Source organism: Malus sylvestris, chromosome 2 (genome assembly GCF_916048215.2).
Source record: "Malus sylvestris chromosome 2, drMalSylv7.2, whole genome shotgun sequence".
NCBI classification, from domain to species: Eukaryota; Viridiplantae; Streptophyta; class Magnoliopsida; order Rosales; family Rosaceae; genus Malus; species Malus sylvestris.
Genome location: NC_062261.1, coordinates 36580622 through 36602093, shown reverse-complemented (window position 1 = coordinate 36602093; position 21472 = coordinate 36580622). Strand labels below are relative to the sequence as shown.

The 21472-nt window shown below is 38.4% G+C and overlaps 2 protein-coding genes across 5 annotated transcripts; one reads left to right on the top strand and one right to left on the bottom strand.

The window, feature by feature from the left end:
- Positions 1-1984: 1984 nt before the first annotated feature.
- Positions 1985-8775, bottom strand: LOC126613455 (DNA topoisomerase 2-like). Of its 2 annotated transcripts, none has more exons than XM_050281173.1 (19): positions 8136-8775; positions 7457-7749; positions 7296-7362; positions 6934-7204; positions 6652-6851; positions 6352-6561; positions 6114-6227; positions 5907-6017; positions 5638-5802; positions 5203-5544; positions 4965-5098; positions 4517-4871; positions 4238-4424; positions 4093-4142; positions 3569-3997; positions 3320-3482; positions 3150-3217; positions 2932-3040; positions 1985-2785 (listed from the first exon to the last, which is right to left on the bottom strand). In XM_050281173.1, the coding sequence occupies exons 1-19, from the start codon at positions 8715-8717 to the stop codon at positions 2226-2228; spliced, it is 4410 nt and encodes a 1469-aa protein (XP_050137130.1). In that variant the 5' UTR covers positions 8718-8775; the 3' UTR covers positions 1985-2225. The 2 variants fall into 2 exon arrangements, with proteins under 2 accessions (XP_050137130.1, XP_050137131.1); XM_050281174.1 differs by having other exon boundaries at positions 2932-3042; positions 3155-3217.
- A 7704-nt stretch (positions 8776-16479) lies between these two features.
- On the top strand, positions 16480-20697 carry LOC126613644 (pentatricopeptide repeat-containing protein At5g64320, mitochondrial). Of its 3 annotated transcripts, none has more exons than XM_050281226.1 (4): positions 16480-16687; positions 16979-19581; positions 20000-20223; positions 20331-20697. In XM_050281226.1, the coding sequence occupies exon 2, from the start codon at positions 17119-17121 to the stop codon at positions 19315-19317; it is 2199 nt and encodes a 732-aa protein (XP_050137183.1). In that variant the 5' UTR covers positions 16480-16687; positions 16979-17118; the 3' UTR covers positions 19318-19581; positions 20000-20223; positions 20331-20697. The 3 variants fall into 3 exon arrangements, with proteins under 3 accessions (XP_050137183.1, XP_050137182.1, XP_050137181.1); XM_050281225.1 differs by having other exon boundaries at positions 16979-19588; positions 20000-20109; XM_050281224.1 differs by having other exon boundaries at positions 16979-19588.
- Positions 20698-21472: the final 775 nt, after the last annotated feature.

Below are 21472 nucleotides of genomic sequence, written 5' to 3'. Positions count from 1 at the left end.
TCATATTAAAGTTTTTCTCCTCTTTATTAATTGAAGTACAAGTGCATTTTTTCCAAAATTAAACTTTTATTTTGGCTAATAATAAAAAGAAGACGGTAAGATTTAGATGGTTAGGTGAGGTCATGAGGGGAAATAGAGAAGGTGGGAGAGCTTCGAACTCGAGTGAGGAGAGCCACAAGTGACTTGTTCAAGATTTAGAGTGCCGAATGAGAATTTGGAGTGTCAATAACAATTTCATATATATATATATATGGATCTACGTAAAATTGAAACAATAGCCATTTCTTTCTTCTTCTTTTGTTCCTAAAAACAATAGCCATTCTTTCAAGCAATGAAAATTTTGGAATTGCTTCATTGATTTGAGCCTTGCAGATGGAGTGTTGGAAATTACATAATTTATGGGGATAGTACTGAGTGTTTCGTTAAAACTCCCTTCAATATATTCCACAACAATATAATAATTTTGAATGACATAGTGAATAGTCCTTTATCTCTTTACATTTAAAACATTTGTTCAGGCGGAGGATAGTCAACATGCAAAATAGTTTCTAACGTTATTGTGTAGCAGTTGAAAACGATTTTAGCCAAATTTTAATTGACACGGATTGGTGACACTACTTTTTCTGTACATGTTTTTATGCAGTTCACTCTATAATGTATTTTAAATTATCTAAACCGTCTATTTTTTAGGTTTTCCCTTCAAATATCATGTCTATCAAAACGCACTCAAATCTGAAAATATATGAATGTTGGATTAAGGGTTTAGGTTTCTTAGTAGAACTGTATTCGCCAATTTTTTCACTACAAATAAATGTTTTAATGGTTTTAAATTTGTCTCATTTTTTGCAAGAATGATATATGAATGATGTTCTAAAAATATTACGATTTGGATAGTTAAAATATATTACATAGTGAGCTCAAAAAAATATGTTAAAAATTGTGTAAAAAAAAAATGGTAACACGAATCAACTCCAATTTTAATATATTAATCTTGTATGCAATGCCACTAAACAAAACACAGAAAGCCGTTCTTTTAAGCAACAAAATTGTTTGGTTGATTGGAATAAAGCTCTTTGTCCATTGCTTGCTCCAATGTCCTACAAGAAACAAAGAACGAAAAGCCGAATGAGCGTGGGACACTGACAGGGAGTGAGTCAATGCCCCGTTCAACTCATCAAAACCAAACCATTTCGATCCCCTTTTCTTTTTTTCCTTTTGGCCATATTCCAGGATTGTGATTCCTTATTTTTGTTAAAAGCAAAATGGCACGTCACTGTACTAATACCTCAAAAAATGCATAATTATGTACGTAGTGACGGAGCCAGCATGAGATTATTGGTTGTCCTTGATCCCAATAACTTTAAAAACTATGTATATTTGCTTGTATATTATATTTGACCGCAACAAACAATTAAGGCAAATTAAATTACAATCCCCTCATCGTACTTCTTTTATTTTCTTCTATCATATTTGTCTTCATTTTCTCTCTTCTTGTATGAAATGTTTTAGTTGAAAAGCCTTGAAAGTCTTCAACATTACTCCACAGAATCCTACATCCACCATCGACAAGCCTGTACAAGTAATAGTAATCGTCGACATAAAATTTCGGCATATGTTGGCAGGAATTCGAAGGTGCATACTAAGTGTTCGACGAAATGACCCAATGAAGTTTTTTGGTTGATATTATGACCCCATTATTTGAAAATTCTGGTTACGCCATTGTATGTACGTGTTATTGATTGTATGCGTTATTAATTCAAGATATTGCCGTAAGATGTTAGTCAATCCGCAAAACCAATGCGGAGGACGCTATACACCGTTGTCTGTTTATCACTCATCAAGTCACGCAACAAGGATATAGAGACGTGACCTGAATAGTGTACCACCCGCTTATATGGTCATCAACAGTTTTGAGAAAATGACTTCTTTAGATTACTTGCTGATTCAAGCAACAAAAAAGAAAAGCAAAAGCGTAAACCACAACTTTTTTCTAGTCAAATTTTGCTTTACTTTCTGAACAAGACAAGTTCTCAAGAACATCCCTAACAAGTTTTCGGAAAATGAGTTGTATTTCACAGATCAAACTTAAAGCACGAAAATAAAATCCTCAAATCTCAGTTAAAAAGTTTAATCCGAAAGATGCAGCAAATGCAGCAACTTAAAATGTGTAGAAGGGGGGGAATGAGCTAGAATTCCCATAGCAAAGACTACTAGTAACTGCTACTCTAATCATCGTCAATGTCATCAACTGCATCAAAGTCGGAATCTTCACTGGCCGGCTCACTCTCGGAATCACTCAACACATACCTTGTCTGCCTGCGATTCACCCTCTGAGGTCTAGCTCTTGCTACAACTGGAGCTTCACTTCTTTCTTCAGTGGAAGGAGTGTCCACCTTGTCATCGCTTTCAATCATCTCATCTGCCAAACCAACTCTGCCCATCACAGAACCACTTTTCTTGTTGAATGGCGATGCCCTCATCTTCCTCACTTTTGGCTCAGGTGAAGCCCTGGAACTTTCAGCAGCAGGCTTCAACATGTCAGTTAAAAGCTTCTGGCCTGATGAAGTTTGAGGCTGCTGCTTGTTAGCTGCTGCGCCTCTTTTCTTTGCTGCCGCTGGGGGTTTTGATGCTGCCGCCTTTGGCTTTCCAGCAGCTTTTGTCCCTCCCCTCTTTGGGGCAGCTGCTATTTCTTCTTCGAAATCATCGTCGCTGTCTAGTTGCATGACCACCTTTTTGTTAGCTTCTTTCTTCTGGACTGGTTCTTGTGGCACTTCAGTATCCTTGCCTGTCACAGTAAAACTAAGTCAATCCACAACCTACTGACGAAACACATTAGTTATGCTGATTTCCTCGGACGCAAAAGTGGAAAAGGTTATAGGGTGATTTCTCTAGATAAGTATAAGTAGGCAGCACACACTAGGTTATCATTACCTGCGGAATTTTCAGGAGACGAATCAAGGTTATAGGCAGCAAGTCTTTCTTTCAGCTCAAGCACTTCATCATCATCATCATCACTCAGAACAACAGAGGATTTCACTTGCTGCATAACAAACATAAAAACATAAGTTCCAGCTTCGTGTGTGCTGCGGATATATTCCATTAAGAAAGTTCAAACAAGGAACTTAAAATATAAAAACAGCAGCGCAGACCTTCTTGGCTGCAGGAGCTTTCTTTGGACCTGCTCCTCCTCTCCTTTTCGCTATCTCAGGAGCTTTCTCTGACGAGCAAGCAGATAATATTATGAGTAATGTAATTCGAAATGATGAAATAATATTCGTGGGCTATCTTAAAAGAAAGCATTTAACGAATCGAGTGTTACCTATTTCCATCACAGAACTGGAAGCCTCTGCATTGTTGGCCTTCTTAGCATTTTTCCGTGGTTTAGGTGCTTGTTTAGTACCCTTAGAAGCAGGTACATTTTTCACTTGGGTTCTTGCTCTCTTTTTTGCCTCCTCTGCTAAAGCCTCACTTTTCTCCAGCTCCTGGTATGAAGGATAATATATCAGACAGAGGTCGACAGAAAATTGAAGAAAGAATTTGTGAAATAGAATCAAATTTTAGTACATACATTGAGTTCCATTTCAAGAGCATCAAGATCCTTCAACCACAGTGACCTTGGTGTTGATTTCCTCAACTCATCAACCTCTGCATTGGCCTTATCCCTATCAGCCAATAGGGCCTGAACCCTCTCAATGGTCAAGGTCCCAATTGCCATGGATATTAGATACTCATAGTCACTAATCCGTGCTCCCTTTTCAACAGCAGCCTCAGAGTTCTCTTCTGTATCTTCTGTATTTTCAGTTGCCCCTGCAACTTCTGGCTCTAGGGCTTTGGTTTTCTTCGGAAAAGGAGTGAAACCTTTCTGTTGGAGCTCAAGGAATAGATCAGCTCTCTTTCTATTGCTCACAATGATCTCTCCATTTACGACACCAAGGATAAACCTAACCTTGTTCTCCAATTTCAACAGTTCCAACTCAAGGTTTTCCAATAGCACTTTCTGCATGCATAATAGAAAACCAGTTAACACTGAACAGTCATAAGTCAGGCCAACAATATAAACACCTGTATATTGATGGGCACAAAGGAACTCACCTTTCTTTTCTCATAGAATTCAAGCCTTAAGTGAAAAAAGTCCTCAAGAACTGCAGAAAGAAAAAAACAACAAACAGAAAGTCTGGTTATAGAAATTGTACAAGCAGGAGTAGAAAGGAAAAAGAACGAGATGAAAAACTCATACTTTGTTCTGGAGTGTCAAATTTCTTTATCACGCCTTTTCGATCAAACAGGTGCATATTACTCGTGCTTATGCTGGTGGTCAGTTTAAATTTCTTCAGCAAACCCTCTTGCTTGGCCACCATCAGTTTCTCCTCACGCAAGTGGACTATGATATCTACAGTACTGTGATCACTGTGCTGTGTGAAACCCTGCAGCATGGATTATTTCAATTAGGAACTAAACCATCTGGAACACATTTTAATCAAATACTGCAACTGTCAAGAAATTTAGGCGACTTTACCTCAATGAATGGATCCTTGGCTTTATCATTTCCTTCAGAGATAGACTCGAGGAATTCCTTATAATCTTGAGTCCACCTACGGATTGGCAGCTCTGAAATCCTGAGTGACGTCTCATTGACTTCGTCTATGATCCCACAGGCAGTGTAGCTCACACCAGACTCCTTGACAGTTTTCTCAATAGTTCCAGTAAATCCCCTGTACCAGGGATCCATTGGCACCATTGCATCACCATCAAGCAAACGCCTCACATTTGCAACAATGTCTCTCGGGTTATAATTAGGAATGTAAGAGCTCCACCCTGTCCCAATTCCTTCACTACCATTAACAAGCACCGTTGGAATAATTGGCACATACCTATACCACACAAACCATTGTTCAGAAATATTCATTCACCATTTGTTTATCTAAAAGCAATGTTCTCATTCTATAGGGAAAAGTTCAAAATACCAAGTTGGCTCAATAGATTGCCCATCTTCATTCAAGTAGTCAAGAAGTCTATCATCATCCTTTGAGAAAAGGAACCTTGTAATAGGAGAAAGTCGAGTATATATATAACGAGCACTTGCATGGTCTTTGCCTCCCTAAAGTAGCAAAATACAAGTGTAAATAGAAGATGTCGGAAAAAATTACACAACATGAAGAGCTTACATATTCTTAAATATTTGGCATGCATGGTTAATCTCACCAAGTTACGGGTACCAAATTGACCATTCGGTTGAAGAAGATTGATATTATTGCTCCCCACAAAATCCTGTGCCATCCCAATGATAGTACTTGCAAGACTCTGCTCACCATGGTGGTAGGCAGAATGCTCAGACACGTAACCAGAAAACTGGGCAACTTTTGCTTCCTTGACAAAGTTCCTCTTAAAGGAGCTAAAGAGAATCTTCCTTTGACCTGGCTTCAAGCCATCAACCATTGACGGAATAGACCTTTGCAGGTCCGCCATGGAAAACTGTATAAGTTCCTTGTGAACAAAGTCACTGTACTTAATAAGCTTCTCCTTCTGATCAAGATGTACTCCAGGCTGAAAATACAGAAAGTTCAACCGTCTCAATAAAAGTGATCCGGAATTAGAATCATTTCAAAAATACAAGTACAAATTCCTAAAACTTCCCACCTCAAACTGCCGAAGCCAGCTCTTCCTCTCTTCTATTTTCTTCTTACTGAAAGCAAGCTCAATTGCCTCCCCATCACGCTCATCTATCCAAATAAAGTCTTTCTTGTGCTGATCAAGATTTTGAAAATAGTCCCTTCCTTCTTTAGACGTGCTTGTTCCCAACCCCTAAATGGACATGAGTGTAAGTAGAAGAATAAGAATATACTTCAGAAACCTGGTACAATTGCAGTGACCTAGTATGCCTTTACTTACATAAACTGAAAACAAACCTTATAATATTTTATGGACCAGCCACTTGCATTGCCCCTCAAACTTTCCTTCCATGCCTCATACTCAGGCATGGAGTAAAATGCAAGGGTATTCCCATTTTTGTGTGTTGCCTGTACATAAGTAATACAAGTTATAGTAGTCTTTCAACAACAACGTATCACTTATACTGAAGTTGCTAAGAAGCTAGCTAAGTCAAGTAAACCAACCTTGACAATCGGAGTTATAAACTCAACCAAAAAAGATGGAATTTTAAGCAGCGATGGCCAGAAGGAATGAATGAAGTTGATAAGGAGTCCCTTGATGTGGGAACCATCATGGTCCTATACAAACAGAGAAATGAAGGTTCTGTTAATGATCAGAAAGAAAAAAGATAAACTTTTAAGGTTGCACAGAGAAATCCAAACGAGAATAAAACAAAAAGAAAAGAAGTTTAAGGCATTCAACCTGATCAGTCATAATCATCAGACTGCCATATCTCAAGGACTTAAGACTGGTATACTCTTTATCTTGCTGCAGTCCCAGAATCCTCTTGATATTCTTAATTTCCTCATTATCCCTGACCTGAGTGGTACTAGCTTCTCTTACATTGAGCAGTTTACCTCTCAACGGAAAAACACCGTAATGATCTCTACCCACAACAGCAAGACCCGCCATCTGTTTAGGATAAGTTCTTTTAATCTATTGCAGAAAGGAAGCCAAACAAATCATGTAATTGTACCTATATTGTAAAACATAAAAACTTACTGCAAGAGCCTTAGCTGAGTCTCCTTCTGTCAATATCAAAGTACACTTCTCAGAATTCTTTCCTCCAGCATGGTTAGCATCCTCAAGCTTGTTGATATTATGAACCCTCTCTGTTTTAGTTCCATCAGTTTTCTTCAGGTCTTTGTTCTGTTTAAAATTTGCCCAAGAGAGAAGACTATCCACAATTCCAGATTTTGCAACTGCAAATTAATCATCATACAAGAATCAAGATTAAGTGTCTGGGTCTTGTATGGTTGAACAATTTGAAATATCGTTGCATACCTTTACTTAAGAAGGCCGGTGTAAGTTCACATTTAGATCCAAAACTATTTGGGCGAATAGTGAGAGTTTCCTTTGTTTGGGAATCAAATGCAGGGTTGTCAATAAGAGCATTGACAAAGACCCATAGATAATTCTTCACATTATGGGCTTTGAGGTTGGCATTCTTGTTCTTCTTATTTACAACATTCATCACATGGTTCGTGATCTGATCTGTTACGTAATTCACATGAGTTCCGCCCTTGATTGTTGCAATTCCATTCACAAAGCTGACCTGGTAAAAATAGAATTGACAACTTGAGACTCACAATTCTAAAGTGTACAGAACATGGTAATTCCACTGATTCAAATAGTTTTGTTCAAACCTGTTGAAACTGCCCGTCGCTGAGACTCACGCAAATCTCCCACCTATCATTGACTTTCTCTGTCATCCTGTCAAATGAGCAGATACGGTTAGCAAACCCCCACTACGAAGAGAAAAGAGGAAGAACGAATCAGGACAAAAAGTGCAATTCATAACAAAAACCTTAGAAGGGGAGTATCTCTAGATTTTCCAGCAGATTGTAAGTAGAGGTCAACGTAATCAAGAAATGACTTTACAGGGACCCTCGTTCCGTTCAGCTCAACCTTCACTGTCTTTCCAAGGCATCCAGCCAAGTCAATTACTCTCTTTTGCATCAACGCCACCACATCATCTTCCAGATGGGTCATATTAAACTTCGACAGGTCGGGCTTATACGTAACCCTGGTCCAGTTCTCACTCTCTTTGCACTTTGTGATGACTGGCGTAGTCTTGTTCCCCATGTTGTTGGTGAACACCTGACATCAGCAAGGATCAGATTATTCAACTGACATAATAAGTGAGCACAATATCACTGCCAAATGCTTCAGTCGGAATTCGGAAATCCATTTCAAACCCATAGAAACTTAATTACAATAATCCCCGATAAATCATAGGTTACAAAACGAAATTACATCAAACGAACAATCACAAGTAGAAGACCAAATCCTAATTCCGCAATTCCACCAAACACTGAAACCCTAAAATACCCATCAAGCATCACAGAAATTTGAGAATCCATAATTCTATACACACCAAACACTAAAATAGAAGATCGAATCCTAATTCCTACATTCCACAGAACACTAACACCCTAAAATACACATCAAACGTCACGGAAATTAGTGAATCCACAATTTTATACCTGCTTATACTTCTTCAGTCGCATACCGTCTGCCGTCTCGATTATGAACTCGGTGGAGAAGATGTTCGTAAGCTTGGCGCCGTAGCCGTTGCGTCCACCGGTGGTCTTCTTCACTGTATCGTCGTAATTGCTGCTGGTCAGGAGGTGTCCGAAGATCAACTCCGGGACGTAGACCCTCTCCTCCTGATGAATCTCGACGGGAACCCCAGCGCCATTGTTGTAGACGCTGATGCAGTTCTGCTCGACGTCAATGGTGACTTTGACGGAGTCCATTGATGGATCTCGCTGTTTGTTATCGGCGGCATTGACGAGGATCTCATCGAAGATCTTGTACAGTCCGGGAACGTAGGTGATGGAACGGTTGACCATCTCGCCGTTTTGGTAGACCCATAGGTTCGAGGTGTGCTTCTCGATCGACCCAATGTAGGTATCTGGTCGGAGCAAGATGTGCTCCAGCTGGCTCTTCTTCTGGTACATTTCTTCGATCGTCTTGCCTTTGCCGCCGCCGCCATCGGCCGGGGCTGGGTGGTCGATGTTGGCGTTGTTGCTGGTTTGGAGTGGGAGTTTCTTCTCGATCGCCATGGTTGGTGGCGTTTGGAGGAGGCGAAAGGTTATCTAGAGTGAGGAAATGAGTGAGAGGGAGAGATGAATTAGGGATTTATAGGGGGTATGCAACGGTCGATTAGGGATTTGAATTCGAATTTCAAATGGAAGGGCTTTGGGCGCGGTGTTTGAAATTTTGGAATGGGGGAAATCGGACGGCTGGATTTTGAGTTTGGGGAATCACGGTGGATGATGAAGGAGAAAGGGAATCTAGGTCGACTGAAACGGTGCGTGGGGGTCGTATGGCGGATTGTTTAGTTTATGGAAACTTTTTTAACCGGGATAATTGTAATTTCTCGACAATAAAAGATCACGGGACCTAAAAATTTCAGTAACATCTGTCATTAGGAGATGCTGTAAAAGAAACTGTGTATGGTGGGATCGTCTGAAATCTAGTACCTACTAAGAGTTTTCAATCTCAACACTGAAGTTCCGACCACATCTCACAACAAGAGTGATAAACAAAAGTGTCACTTCATCTTTCACATATATCACAATGTTTTCCAATCAACAGGATATGTAATCACGTTTGTTTCATGATTCAAACCCCTTTTCTTCGACCACCTCTTCCCTTTCTCTCTTGAGTTTTAGTTTTCCAAAGAATATTTTCTACTCCAGTTTATAGGAGAGGGAGGGAATGTTGGAAATTTTGAGAAAATATTTCATTGTCTCACATTGGTCACTACAAAAAGGTTCTCTCACTTTATAAGGCCTTGTCTCTTTTAGAAAGTGATTGGATTGATAGACCATGGAGAATAAAATTGGGCTCAACCTTAAGTTTGGGCTGTAGGGTGTGCTAATTAATTGATAATTAATATATTTAGGGTTCTATTAATTATCAAACTATGGACCTTGGGGCTCAGGCTATAATAACTCATCTTTGCAGATGAAGTCTGAGGTGATGATAGAATGCCAAAGAGTAAAGCACCCCTCTGAGAAGATGTCTCCCAACAGACGCATTTCATACTCATCCCTATTGCGAACATGCATAAATCAATTATATATACATCCATCTGCATGACATTTAGATCACATATATCTAGTTTTCCGGTGCTAGAATCTTGACTTAGATCGTTAAATTCTGGTGAAATATACGTCTATAGAACTACAAGCATAAAGTAGGGATGAAATTTCTGTTTTAAAGACATTGCGGTACGCAAGCCTCGATCTTCAATTTATCTGTTTAATATTATTTCGTTTTATTCATACTCTGTTAAATTATTTATTCGTATTTATTATTTATTAGCATATATAAATTTATCATTGATTGTTGATACTTATCTAACAGGAAATGCCAATAATGCTTACCAACTATTAAAATATTCTGAAGTCATTCGCTTCCAGTTTCATGTGATGATGTAGGGTTTGTTTAAAACTATTTTTAAAATGATTAAAAACATCTTTAAAGCAATAAAGTGCTTTTAATAATTTACTGAACTTCATCTATTGTTAGTGTAAGAATATACAATTGTACTAAAAAAAAAAATTTACTTACATTTTTGTTTCACAATAAACGATTTCAAGCATTTTAAAAACGAATAGGTAGTATCCCAAACACTCTTATTTATAAAATTAAAAAACTAGAAATAAATAATACATAAAGCCAAAACTTTGTGATATAACACATGGAGCTAGAAAAACCTATTTATAATAATACAAACCCAATAAATAAATAAATTTATTTAGAATTTGCATATTTTTCAACATCTAAGTAGACAGAATGTTACCACTTAGTACTACGGTCTAGTAGTATTTTATTTTACTTGTAAGTGAGAGGTCTTAAATTCGATTCTCGCCAAATGCGAATTTGAACTACATTATTCTTAGCCTATTGTGAGGTTTAGCATATTCATTCCCTTTAAGGTAGATAATGTTGTGCTAGGATAGCACCAAACCCGTTGGAACCAACTCAAGCTAACCCACAGGAAATTTATCAAATGAAAATGTAAGAACAAAATATAAAAGACACCAAGATTTTAACGAAATTCCTCAACAGTCAGTGTAACTGGAGTACGTCCTCGGAGCAGTAGGAGCTCACCCAATAATCCACTATCAACCAAATAGGAGTTTACAAAGTGTTGGCAATCTCACAACCCAAAACTCCAATACAACCAATAGTTTTCACACACCAAAGAAACAAATAGAGAAATAAATATAATGATTAATTTCTTCTCTATACAAAGCTCAAAGCTATTACAACAACAACTGCCTTGGTGGGTGATTACTAACCAAAAAGAAGAGCACATTTTTCTTCTTTTCTGCTCTCTGCAGCTCACTTTGCTATCTCAAAGATAGGCTACTCAAACAGAAAATTGTGCACTCTACCTCTCTCTTGCTTACGTATGCACACATTCATCAATTCTAAACACCCAATAAACAAAACCAAAGTACAGACATAATGATTACTTTACAAACATCATCATGAAGTCTCCTCATCATGATGTTCCCTCATCATTTTGTCTTTCACCTTTTTTTTTCTTTTGGTTTGTTTATTAGGAAAGGTGATGGCAACTTGGCCACAATTCAACAATCTCCACCTTGGCCAAGTTCCGAAAACGCCATGATAAGCCAATCAACACAATTGACCCAAAAAATCACTCCCAAACACTAGCAAGAGAACAATTTATGCCGAGCCAAATGCTCCAAAACTCCTACTGCTCAACGCCTTCTTTATATAGGCATAATGTCAGCCAAGTTCAAACAGTGAACAAACTTGGCTACACCAACAACCTTAGTCAACATATCAGCGGGGTTGTCTTTAGTTGAATCTTCTGGAGAATGATTTCCCCTTCACCAACAATTTCATGAACAAAGTGATAATGCACATCTATGTGCTTGGTTCTCGCATGATGAACCTGATACTTAGCCAAATAAATGGCACTCTGACTATCACAATGTACCTCCACCTGCTTCTGATCAACCCCCAAATCTCTAATCAGCCCATGTATCCAAATGGCCTCCTTTATAGCTTCAGCAACTGCCATATATTCAGCCTCTGTAATAGACAAGGCAACAGACGACTGCAAAATGGACCTCCAACAAACTGGTCCTTTAGCCATAGTAAACACATAGCCTGTAGTAGACTTCCTTCCATCCAGATCACCTGCATAATCTGAATCAACATAACCAACTGCAAGATGACCAATACCAGAGTCATCCCTCTCAAAGCATAAACCAACATCTCGAGTACCATAGAGATATCTCAATATCCACTTAGCTGCTTGTCAATGCTCTTTACCTGGATTATGCATATATCGACTCACCATGCCAATTGCATGAGCAATATCCGGTCTAGAGCATACCATTGCATAAATCAAACTACCAACTAAATTTGCATATGGTATATTTGTCATTTGCAGCTTCTCTTTATCAGTTTTAGGACATTGTAGAGAACTCAATTTAAAATGAGGAGCCAAAGGGGTACTAACCGGTTTGGTTGAATCATGAACTCCAAACTTCTGAATCAACTTCTCAAGGTATTGTCTTTGATTCAAACTGACCAAACCCTTATCTCTATCTCTAATGATCTCCATGCCAAGGATTTTCTTTGCTTCACCAAGATCCTTCATCTCAAACTCATTCTTCATTTGTTTTTTCAATTTCTCAATCTCTTCAACATTCTTTGAGGCAATCAACATATCATCAACATATATCAACAAATAAATGAAAGACCCATCTTGCAACTTCTTGAAGTACACACAATGATCATATTGACTTCTAGAATAATTTTGGCCTCTCATAAATTTATCAAACCTCAAATATCATTGCCTTGGAGATTGCTTCAAGCCATAAAGTGATTTCTTCAATTTGCAAAACAAAATCTCCTTCCCTTTCACTATATACCCATCCGGTTGACACATATAAATCTCTTCATTCAAATCACCATGTAGGAAAACCGTCTTCACATCGAGTTGCACAAGCTCAAGATCATATTGTGCAACAAGAGCTAACATAATACGAATTGAGGAGTGCTTCACAACCAGAGAAAATATTTCATTATAGTCAATGCCCTCCTTTTGTGCATACCCTTTAGCAACTAATCTTGCTTTAAATCTCACATTGCTTTTCTCATCAGCATCTTCCTTCTTGGCATACACCCATTTGCAACCGATAGCTTTCTTGCCCTTAGGCAATTTAGCTAACTCCCAAGTCTTGTTCTTCAAGAGAGAATTCATCTCATCACCCATGGCATTGCACCACCTATTCTTCTCCTCACTCTCAATAGCTTCCTCAAAATTGGATGGAATCTCTTCAGTGATAATAGGAAAAGCAAAATCAACATAGTCACTATACCGAGCTGGCTTGGTAATTTGTCTATTTCCTCTGTTCTTTGCAATATACTCTTGAGGTGAAACTTGCTCTTCAACTTGAATAGAATCTTCAAGTTCAACTTCTTCAACATCCTCATGGTCTCCAACTTCTTCACTTGTAGTGGCTTCGACATCAACGGAAATAGGATTTGAAGTATCAGAGGTAACTTTCTCAAGCTCCACCTGTTGGACATCTTTCACATTCTTCTCAGAGTCTTTGTACATACTTTCTTCATCAAATGTCACAACTCTGCTGATTACAAGTTTCTTCAATTCTGGGCACCACAACCTGTAACCCTTGACACCACTACTAAAACCAAGAAAAATAGTCTTTTTAGCTCTAGGATCAAGTTTATTTTCAGTTACATGAAAATAAGCAGGTGAACCAAAAATACGAATATGATCATAATCAGAAGAAGGTTTTCCAGTCCATACCTCCATTAGTGTCTTACCCTGAACAGCAGCTGAGGGTAACTGGTTGATGATGTGACATGCATAATTAACTGCTTCTGCCCAAAATGACTTGCTTAAACCCGACTGAGACAACATACATCTAACCTTCTCAAGCAAGGTTTGATTCAATCTTTCTGCAACTCCATTTTGTTGTGGAGTTTCCCGAACACTGAAATGTCTCATAATTCCTTCATCTTTGCAAACTTTAAAGAAAGGATTGGAGGTGTATTCACCACCATTATCTGGTCTCAAAATCTTAATCTTTCTCCCAGTCTGGTTCTCAACCATTTTCTTCCAACCCAAGAAAATGCTTAACACATCACTCTTGTGCTTCATAGTGTAGACCCAAGACCTTCTTGAATAATCATCAACAAAGGTCACAAACCAATGTCTACCACTCAAAGAGGGAGTCTTTGTAGGACCCCAAACATCTGAATGCACATAGTCAAGAATGCCCTTCGTTTGATGTATAGCATTACCAAACTTCACTCTAGTTTGCTTCCCCAAGACATAATGCTCGCAGAAATCAAGCTTACAAGTCGTGGCACCTTTTAGAAGACCTTGTTTCACAAGCCCTTGTAGAGCTTTCTCACCGACATGGCCTAATCTCATATGCCACAGTCTAGTAGTATCTGAATCAGATGTGCCCATATTTTCAGAGACTACAGATGCTTCACCTGTCACAGTGCTTCCCTGCAATAAATACAAATGGCCACATCGAGGAGCTTTCATCACAACAAGTGCACCATAAGTAACTTTCAATGTCTGTCCATCTGAATGAAACCTGAAACCCTTGGATTCCAAAGTACCCAAAGAAATAAGATTTTTCTTCAAATTTGGTACATACCGAACACCTGTAAACTCTTTAACCATGTCATCATGCAACTTCAAACGAACTGTACCAATCCCTTTTGTTGTGCAAGGATTGTCATCTCCCATGAACACAACGCCACCATCAAACTCTTTCAAGCTTGAAAACCAATCCTTGTGAGGAGTCATATGATGAGTACAACCCATATCCAACACCCACTTAGTAGCACAATCAAATGATGAGGAAGTGGTTAAAGCAAAATCAGAAAAATCTGTTTCAACCTTAGCAACATTAGCTTCAGAACTTTCTTTGCCTTTGGTCTTCAATCTAGGACAATCTTTCTTCCAATGACCCTTATTACGACAAAAGGCACATTCATCCTTTTCCAAAGGTTTTCTACCTTTAGAGTTTCCTCTAGGTCGAGACTGTGATTTTTTCCTACTAGAAGATGATCTTCTCTCTGATGATCTACCTCTAATAAATAAAGCTTCAGAGGTACTATCATGATTTTTATCTCTATGCCTCATATCATAATTCATCAAGGCATTTGACACATCTTCAAATTTCACAGTTTCTTTACCATGCATAATAGTGGTAATAAAATGCTCATAAGAGTCCGGCAAGGAATTCAACAATATTAATGCCTTATCTTCATCCTTAATATCCTCATCTAAATTTAACAAGTCGGCAATCAACTTATTAAAAACATCAAGGTGTCTAATCATTTTTGTACCTTCTTTGTATTGAAAGCGGTAGAGCTTTTTCTTCAAGTGTAGCCGGTTCTCTGCACTCTTCGTCATATACTTGTCTTCCAATTTTTGCCACAACACACTTGCTACCGTCTCCCGCATCACAAAATACTTCTGAGTTTTTGCAAGGCACAACCGAATTGAAGAGCAAGCCCACAAATTTAATTTCTCCCATTCCGGCTTGGACATAACTTCCGGCTTCTCTCCCAAAGCGGCAAGTAGATCTTGTTGTGCCAACACATCTTTGACCTCACATTGCCACATCCCGAAGTTGTTTGTGCCATCAAACTTTTCCACTTCGAACTTTGCATTTTGTACCGTAGTTCTTGCAAACCCGGAGCTGCTTCCAAAAGGATTCTCATCTTGCCCGTCTGAAATCTTTGGCAATTAGACAGTACCCAAGAGCAACCATGCTCTGATACCAATTGTTGTGCTAGGATAGCACCAAACCCGTTGGAACCAACTCAAGCTAACCCACATGAAATTTATCAAATGAAAATGCAAGAACAAAATATAAAAGACACCAAGATTTTAACGAGGTTCCTCAACAGTCAGTGTAACTGGAGTACGTTCTCGGAGCAGTAGGAGCTCACCCAATAATCCACTATCAACCAAATGGGAGTTTACAAAGTGTTGGCAATCTCACAACCCAAAAACTCCAATACAACCAATAGCTTTCACACACCAAAGAAACAAATAGAGAAAGAAATATAGTGATTAATTTCTTCTCTATACAAAGCTCAAAGCTATTACAACAACAATTGCCTTGGTGGGTGATTACTAACCAAAAAGAAGAGCACCTTCTTCTTCTTTTCTACTCTCTGTAGCTCACTTTGCTCTCTCAAAGATAGGCTACTCAAACAGAAAATTGTGCACTCTACCTCTCTCTTGCTTCCGTATGCACACATTCATCAATTCTAAACACCCAATAAACAAAACCAAAGTAAAGACATAATGATTACGTCTCCTCATCATGATGTTACCTCATCATTTTGTCTTTCACCTTTTTTTCTTTCTTTTGGTTTGTTTATTAGGAAAGTGATGGCCACTTGGCCACAATTTAACAGATAATATCATTTGTTAAAAAAAAATATATTGGGTTTGAATCTTCCTTCCCACAATATCACTTGTGTTAAGGGAAAAATAGATTTCATTCAAAATCAATTGATGATATAGCAATAACGCACAAGCATTCTCATACACCATCTCATAAGCGATGATACTCAAGATAAATATGTGATCAACACATATATAATTATACAACATATATTATAACACATGAACTTCGTGAAGAGCCATTAAAAATTATATTTCTTTCTTCACCTAATTCGAACTAAATCGAATTAAATATTATACTAAATTTATTTATTTATATTAAATATTTTATTTTCAAAGCTCAATTTCGAATCAGCCATAATTTTAGGCTCATCCTTCAGCCCAAGTTTCTCTCCAGTCCCCAGCCCGCATCTTCCTTATCTCCCTCTTCTTTCCGCGCTCTCCCAGACTCCCTCCTCCGCGGCTCCATCTCCCCCCTCCTCCACGTCGACCTCGTCCACCTCGCCGTCACCCTCACGAGCTTCCTCTCGCTGTCTCGACAGCCCACCTCGACTCCTGGAACCAATCAAAGTAAGCAACTGAGCATTCCCTGATTGTAATTTCATTACAATTGAATTGGGTTCAATCTGTTTTTCATATATGCCAATTTGTTTAGTTAATTGCGAGTTAAGGAGCAATTTTGGTAGTATCTACTTCAAGCAAGTAAACTAGCTTAGTTTTGATCATTAATGCATGATTGTGTGGAGCATCGACATGTTCAAGACATTTGGCCGTAATTTTGAATCTTTCTTTTTCTCATTTGTCTATTGAATTCGTTTCACATTTTTATGGTTTTCCTTTTTTATTGTTTGATCCTTCAAGCTTCGGGAAATTTCAGCTCAAATGGTTCTCAGCTTCACCGAACCTCTGGAAAATGCCCATGACCACTTTGCTTCTCAGGTTTATCGAATCTCTGGTTTTCTGGTGGTTGTCTTAAAATTTTGAGTTACCCATTTGGAGTAATGTATAAAATACCAAATATTTTGACCCCTCTGACAAGAAATTTGCAATCTTTGTTAAAACCCCACTGTTTTGCAATTTTGTCAGCTGGGTATTTTAAGGATGTTAGTGATAGAGTGTTGAATGATAAAGGATCAGAGTCAGAAAATGAGTGGGAGAAGATTCTTAAGCCCTTTGACCTCAATGAACTTAGGAAGTCACTTGTTCAAATCACTCCAATTCAACTTTGTAAGTTGCTTCAACTTCCACTCGATGTGCCCTCGTCGATGGAGATATTTGAGTTGGTTGGCGCCCAGAAGGGGTATTGCCATTCTTTTGATGTGTACTATGTGTTAATTGATAAGCTCGGGGCAGCCGGGGAATTTAAAATTATAGATAGGTTGTTGATGCAGATTAAGGAGAAGGGGTTTAATTTTAGTGAGTCCCTTTTCATTATGATTATGAAGTATTATGGGAGGGCTGGTTTGCCCGGACAAGCGACCAGGCTGCTTTTAGACATGAGAGGTGTTTATTCATGTGAACCGACTTTTAGATCGTATAATGTTGTATTGGATATACTTGTGGCTGGGAATTGCCCTAAGGTTGCTCCCAATGTCTTCTATGACATGTTGAGTAGAGGTATCTCTCCCAATGTTTACACGTTTGGAGTGGTTCTGAAAGCACTTTGTATGGTTAATGAGGTGGATTCCGCTTGCTCGCTTCTAAAAGACATGACGAAGCATGGTTGTGTGCCAAATTCAGTGGTTTACCAGACTCTTATACATGCACTCTCCAAGAATAATCAAGTGAATGAAGCATTGAGACTTTTGGAGGAAATGTTTTTGATGGGTTGTACACCTGATGTTCAGACTTTCAATGATATTATCCATGGTCTTTGCAAGGTCAATCGGATTCATGAGGCAGCAAGATTGGTTGATCGGATGCTTGTCCGGGGGTTTACTCCTGATGATGTGACTTACGGAGTTTTAATGCATGGATTATGCAGAACAGGGCAAGTTGATGAAGCAAGGGCATTGTTGAACAAAGTGCCTTCCCCAAATATTGTGCTTTTCAATACCTTGATTAATGGTTATGTTATGAGTGGACGGTTTGATGAAGCCAAAGCTGTTCTATATGATGGTATGTTAGGTAATGGCTGCAACCCTGATGTATATACATTTAACATACTGATTCATGGGCTCTGCAAGAAGGGCTGTTTGAGTTCTGCTCGTGAATTGGTCAGTGAGATGGAAATTAAGGGCTGCAAGCCTAATGTAATAACTTACACCATAATGATTGATGGGTTCTGCAAGGAGGGCCAACTGGAGGAAGCTGGTGATGTTTTAAATGAGATGTCATACAAGGGACTAAGTCTGAATACCGTGGGATACAATCGTCTAATTTCTGCTCTATGCAAGGATGGGAAAGTCCAGGAAGCTTTAAAATTGTTTTGTGAAATCTCAAGCAAAGGATGTAAGCCAGACGTATTTACGTTTAGTTCTCTAATATTTGGACTGTGCAAGGTTGATCAAATGGAAGAGGCATTGGGATTGTACCGTGATATGTTACTGGAGGGTGTTGTTGCCAACACTGTTACTTACAACACGTTAATTAATGCTTTCTTGACAAGAGGTGCAATACAAGAAGCACTTAAGCTTGTAAATGAAATGGTATTTAGAGGATGCCCTCTCGACAAAATAACCTATAATGGGCTAATTAAGGCACTCTGTAAAGCTGGAGCTGTTGAAAAGGCAAGGGGATTGTTTGAAGAAATGATGATGAAGGGACTTCATCCTGATAGTATCTCCTGTAATATTTTGATTAATGGTATGTGTAGAAGTGGCAAAGTATATGACGCACTTGAGTTTCTACGAGATATGATTCATCGGGGTTTGATGCCAGACATAGTCACTTATAATAGCCTCATAAATGGTCTATGCAAGATGGGAAACATTTGTGAAGCTTTGAATCTCTTTGATAGATTACAAGCTGAAGGGATGTGTCCTGATGTTATTACTTATAACACTCTGATCAGTTGGCACTGCAAACAAGGAATGATTGATGATGCTAGTTTACTTCTACATAGAGGCGTGAATAATGGTTTGATACCAAATCATTGGACTTGGTATATACTGGTCAGCTACTTGTCTAAAGAAAGGGGAGAGGTGAATCAGAGCTTTATTGGTATTGATCGGGAGGAATCTTATTTTAGTTTCTTCTAGTCTAATTCTTTTCAAATACTAGAATCCCTATGGTATTGCTTGGATGTATTCCTTCCGAAAGCATTTATGGTCATGGTGATTGGAGGTGGATGTGGAGGTACTTCATTATGGCTTTGTGCCAGAAAAAATGATATTCCAGATATTGATCTGAGATCTTTTGCACCGTATTCAGGTTGGTGCTTGTGCCAAAAGCTGGCTGGCTGTCTCAGATTACCCTCGTCAGAGTTTGCTGCTGGTTGAGGCAGAACAAATTCACCTTACAATGTGAGAGGTAATCCTGGCCAACCTTACAGGATATACAATATGCTTGCATTAACTAGAATAAATGCCTCATAGTTTCCTCGTCGTGATTCTGGTGAAAGAGACATCATGTGCATACTTGTGGTTTTTTTTTTATATTCTGCTAGGCTGTATGTGTGAAAAGGAGATAGCGTTGAACGCAAAGGTATAAAAGGAATTTTTAGCAATTATAGTGATAAAGGTAATAATGTTTGTTTGAGACCCCTCAAGTCAACAATCGTTGATTTCTGTACACTACATAGGAATAGGATTGCCCATGAGAGTTGGTACTAATTATTCATATCATGACGACCAATCATGTGGACATTGTGGAGTGTTTTTGAAACGAGACAGCTTTTTTTTCGTGTTAGCTTATCAGCTTAAGGAAGTCATTATATTGCAGGTTTATGCTTACAAGGAGTGGGCAAGGGATCAAGGTAACGATTGTTCTTGGAAGCATGAAGGACCAACACTGAAACAAAGTCTTAGTCTAGGCATCTCTAACAAATAAAGGTTTGCCAGCGTTCTCCTTAGACGTTTTCAGCTTCCTTCAGTCTAGACGATCACTATATGCCTCATCTTTCATGAGCAATCATCATTTGTAATCCATAGCACAAGGATTCTTTGGTACTGAAGGGTTCCTGATTTATTTATTTTGCAATGTTTTTATGATCTTGGCTGGCAAGTGCTGGTTGCTGATAAATTTTGTTTTGCACTTTTATGTTTTGTTGCAGGAATCTTAAATGTGTCATATCGAAGATGTAACGCTCTTCTGTAATACGAGACAAGGGATATTAAAGCGTTGACCGATGCTTGATAACTTCACCATAAGGACTTGCGGTTTCTTGCGTCGTATGTTCGTCACTTGATAGTTGGTAATGTGAGGAAAGGAATGCTTGGAATCTTGACCGACTTTTGAATGATAAATTGATCTCTGTGTCACCTGTCATTGTATCAATACTACTGTTAAGAGCCGATCGATGGCATGTCAAATGCGATGTTTCAATCATGATACAAAACCAAAACCTACCTTGTAATTGTAGTTCTTGTACCATGTACAAAAGGAACTCATCCTAAATCCAAATACCGATTGAGGAGTGATTTTCACACTACATTTTTTTTTTCATATCAACTCAAGGGAAAAGATGTCGCACTTGGTGCGATGGCAAGTGCCTTCGTCCATGAGCGGTAGGTCTCGGGTTCGAGACTTGGGAGCAGTCTTTCCATAAATGGGGTAAGGCTAGCCGACATTCACCTCTCCCAGACCATGCGTAAAGCGGGAGCCTTGTGCACTGGGTACAACCTTTATCAACTCAAGGGAAAAAATCCAACGGAGGAAAGCATAAAGAGAAGACAAAAGTGTGAAAGTCATTGCAAAGTTTGGTCTTGTGGTTGTTCTTTGTAAGTAGAGATTTTTAAAAGTGACTGTAACACTACTATGTGATATTATTTCTTTAGTCGCATGACATGTATGTATTAACTAGTACTATATTCTAGGAGCATGCGTCCACATCTCTCTCTCTCTCTCTCTCTCTCCCTATATATATATATATATATATATATATATATATAAATATATGAAAATTTTAAGAAAAAACTTCTGGTATTGTTCACTTTAACGAAAAGTTTCCGGTACTGTTTACTTTAACGAAAAACTACATTTTTACACTAAAAAATTAATCATGGTATTATTTATTTTACCTTTTATTTTGTCCTTATCTTTAAACTTAAAATTTTCAAGCTATTTTCATTAGTTTCCTTAAGTATATATATATATATATATATATACATGTTTTATTTTATTTTGTTTGGCCGAAGCTTGAGGTATCTCACATCCCGTAGGGTAGGACCGTAGGGCTAATCTTCAATTGGGTCT